This window comes from Octopus bimaculoides, chromosome 27 (assembly GCF_001194135.2).
Source record: "Octopus bimaculoides isolate UCB-OBI-ISO-001 chromosome 27, ASM119413v2, whole genome shotgun sequence".
Lineage (NCBI taxonomy): Eukaryota > Metazoa > Mollusca > Cephalopoda > Octopoda > Octopodidae > Octopus > Octopus bimaculoides.
Window position 1 is genome coordinate 18495695 of NC_069007.1, and position 4301 is coordinate 18499995.

At 34.6% G+C, this 4301-nt stretch overlaps 1 protein-coding gene across 1 annotated transcript; it reads right to left on the reverse strand.

Moving 5' to 3' along the window:
* Positions 1 to 1111: 1111 nt before the first annotated feature.
* Positions 1112 to 4079, reverse strand: LOC106883801 (zinc finger protein OZF). Its single transcript, XM_014934937.2, has one exon. The coding sequence runs from the start codon at positions 3872 to 3874 to the stop codon at positions 2633 to 2635; it is 1242 nt and encodes a 413-aa protein (XP_014790423.1). The 5' UTR covers positions 3875 to 4079; the 3' UTR covers positions 1112 to 2632.
* Positions 4080 to 4301: the final 222 nt, after the last annotated feature.

The following is a 4301-nucleotide window of genomic DNA, read 5'->3' on the forward strand; positions in this document are numbered from 1 at the left end:
AACCATTTATCATCATAAATATACAGGGATTAGCATTGAGTTGCTTCTCCAACATACTGAAAATTTAGAAATAGCAGTCAAAGAACTACTGATTCTAAACTACAAATTTTTCTCTAAACGGATGGCGATATTTATGGCACACATAGAACAAAAAACCGGAGGGAAAAGCACAAACAAAACAAAACTGCCTTTAGTTAATTGGATACAAACGTTTCATGGTTAAGAGAATGAAATTACTCTATTCCGAATCTTCAGCCCAATATTCTGATAAATTTGAAAGTGTCTCTAAAAAAATTCACGGTAATTTTTGGCCACGCGACACCAAAAACCAACAATATTATAAATTAACTACCAACAAAAATAATTGGTAAGCTAACTCAAAAAATCATCACCAAAATAGCAGAAAAAAACGAGTGAAGGTATGCAGACTCTTCAAGAATTGATCCTTTTGGTTATATTAATAATAATAAAGGAGTTATGCCGCAAAAACGTATATATTCAAATGAACATATTTATCTTCTTCAATATATATTTCAGTATAAAGAACTCATTAAGCGACTTAATAAATCAAAATTTCTTTACACATCTTCAGGAAAAATAAATATAACATCAGAAAAACTACATTCGGTTTAAAAATACAAACCGTTCATGGTGAAAAAATTTGCTGTGCTTAGTCCACTGTTTCACACTAATACGATCACACATTCATAAACATATGTATATATTTACACACACACACATATATATATATATATAATGTTTAAATAATGAGACAGACAGAAGATGGAGGATATGAGAATGTTTATTAATCTCTATAATTGTTTCAACCCATCATATGCCATATGATTTATTAACTAATATATATATATATGCATATTATCATCATCATTTCGTGTCTGTTGTTCATGCGGGCAAGAGTTAGACATATGCATATGTATAAACATAAATACATACATATATATATATATATGCATATATACATACATACATATATGTACATACTTACATATATATGTATATACATATGCGTATATGGGCACAGACAACAAAGTTATTTTATTCCACACGGGTAGTAATATAGGAAAAATTGAAGTTGCAAATGCGCTGAGAATAGTTCAAATATTTTTTATTATCATATTTAAAGCTTTAACCGGTTTCACAGTTTACACTGATTTTCAAGAAGTTCAAATTGAAAGACATGGCTTATGTCGCAGCTGTCTGCCCAAGGGCAGACCACAAATGTAATGGATATAAGTTGCTTACTTAAATACCTAAAAAGGGAATTTTGTGCCACAGAAGATCCAAACCAGTTTCAGCTGGAATCACTCCAACCATACGTTTTGTTTTTACTTTTTGCCACCAGGCAGTTAGGACAGTAAAAGTCAAGCTACAAACCCATGACATCCTGATTCTACCCAAAGCACAAGACACTGCCTCACACAATTCTCTGATTCCTTACCACATCCACAAGATGTTGGTTATCAGCGTGCAAAATGGAAGAAGAACAGTAATTGAGGTTGTAAAGAAATATTTATTTACTGTTACTTTGTATATATCCAAAACCACAATGGGTTGGTATGTATAATTAATAAATGGAAAAGCATGCGAGGTAAAAAAGAGTTAATTTCGGCCAGTGTGTGTGTATACATGATCTCATAGTGGTATATAGAGAGATATGGTAATGTTACAGAGAAAAGAAATTGAGTTAGTGAGAGTGATGGGACGAAACAACTGCTTTGTTGGTGAGTTACCATAGTTGTCCCTTTGTACCTTTTCCTTCAGAGACGGCGTTTTGTTCAGCCGGTCAGCCAGACTCGGTTCTCACCAATTGACTTTGGCTTACAGAGTTCTTGTTTTTATAACTATCCAAAACCAGCCAGAAGGACAGACATATTATTGAGAACAATAGATTTTGTTGGTGGTCTGTTATCTCTATTTCTAGATTTTGGTGGCCTGGAAGAGGTTAGAAGGGTCAAGTGGCAAAGACATTATTCTGCTTAGTGAAGGCATCTGGCAAATGTAATTGTTGTCACTCACAGAAAAATTATTGTTTTACCGTGAGAAAAGTGCTGTTGAACTGTTAAGTGAAATTTGGCGATCGAGGATCGAATCCACGCCATGCCTGCATGATCCACAACAACTATATAAATGTGCGGCATGTCAACTCATGGAAATAATACAAGAAACAAACAGCAAGGCTTAATTCCTCTGCTAAATTATACAATGGACCAAATAACACACCATATATTCTGTTGGTTGTATAGTTCATCTGTCATTTGGATAATTCAACTCTGGCTGTCGTTGGTTATAAGTGCTTAGTTATAAACAGCAGGAAAATATCATGATGCATGCTCCTGGAAAATCTCTCACATCACTGCCCATAAATGATTTGACAAAACTATTTATAAGCAGAAGGTAGGTTCTAGTGATGATTCAAGTTGTTTGAGGATGTATTACATGCAACATGATTGGGTCCAAGATCCTTATCTCGTGCAATACTCAACCAAATGTTCCTAACTCACATGATAGGTCAAACGACCAAAGATTAACGTGGAACCTATTTATGGCTAGTTGAACATAAAATGTTGGAACAAAAATGGGTCTCACAACAGATTTGCGAAAGAAACAGTTCTCATGTTTCACAGTTGAAAAACAGATTCCCTCCAACGTGCATTTGTTTGTGCCTTGTTAAATTACTATTATATGCAAAAGATTTTCCACATACTTGACAGTAGAAAGGTTTGCCTCCAGTATGTATTATTTTATGTGCTGTTATATAACTACTGGCCAAAAAGGACTTGCCACATATATCACAGTGATAAGGTTTCTCTCCAGTGTGACTTCGTATATGGACAACAAGTTTTGAATTATTAATAAAGGTTTTCCCACAAAATTCACAGTAATGTAAGTTCTCTCCCGTGTGAATTCTTTTATGAGTTGTTAAATTACTATTATCACGAAAACATTTCCCACACAATTCACAGCGATAGGGTTTTACTCCAGCATGTAACCTTTGGTGTTTTGTTAAATCACTGTTAGAGATAAAGGATTTCGCACATATTTCACAGTAGAAGGGCTTTTCTCCAGTATGGCTCCGCTTATGGATTGCAAGATGGGAATTCTGAGTAAAAGCTTTACCACATATCTCGCAGGGAAACGGTTTCTCTCCACTGTGTATTCTTTTATGTGTTGTTAAATTACTCTTATCGTGAAAAGACTTACCACATACATCACACTGAAACGGATTTCCTCTGTTGTGTATCTTCATGTGTGTTTTCAAATTACTACTGTTAACAAAACATTTCCCACATATTTCACAGGGATAAGGTTTTTCTTCTGTATGTGTTGTCTTGTGAACTACAAGATGGGAATTCTGTGTAAAACTCTTCCCACATACTTCACAACGAAACGGCTTTTCTCCAGTATGGATTCTTTTATGCCTGGTCAAACAACTGCTAGAGATAAAACATTTCCCACATATTTCACAATGAAAAGGTTTTTTACCCGTGTGTATAATCTTATGTGCTGTTAAATAACTTTTAATGAAAAATGATTTTCCACATATTTCACAGTGATATGGTTTCACTCCAGTATGACTTCGTACGTGAATAATAAGTTTTGAATTATTATTAAAAGACTTTCCGCAAGTCTCACACTGAAACGATTTTTTCCTGTTGTGTATTTGTTTGTGAGCGAAAACTTCGTGTTCGGAAGAATATTTTTTCCCACAAATCTCACAACGATGATCAGTGATATTTCTGTGGGATGATGTTTCACTGGATAAACCTTGTTTCTTACCATTGTCTTCTTCTCTTACTGAATCCCTATTGTTAACAGCTGGGTTACAAGTCTCGAAGTCATTAACGTCTTCCATATCAACTCTCGAAGGATTCTTCAAAAACTGGCAAAATTCCGTAAATACAATCTATTATGGTTCAGCTCCTCGTCTTGGAAATCGTGCGGTTCTAATTAAATGATTTAATTAGAAACATAACAAGTTCCCGGTGACATCGACAAGTTTTCCTCCGCGTCTAACTCATACCGGTGACACCAATGAAAAATCCCTTACATAATATAATACAGTCAGAAACAATACCGAATTGTATCCAATCTATTATAAATTAAACGATCTTTCGTTTGGATTACATTTTACGTCATTTCTAATCCACGTGCGTTTGTTTATGTTTCCGTAAAAGGGTTTTAGGGTTAGGGTTACGGAAAGCGACGATCTTGTTCAGAAACATAAAAAAACGCAGGTGGATTAGAAGTGACATAAAATGTATGGCATAACTACAGGGTTT

Bases quoted from the DNA above. Each gene is read 5' to 3' on its own strand.
- LOC106883801 (XM_014934937.2), bottom strand. From the start codon at position 3,874: ATGGAAGACGTTAATGACTTCGAGACTTGTAACCCAGCTGTTAACAAT.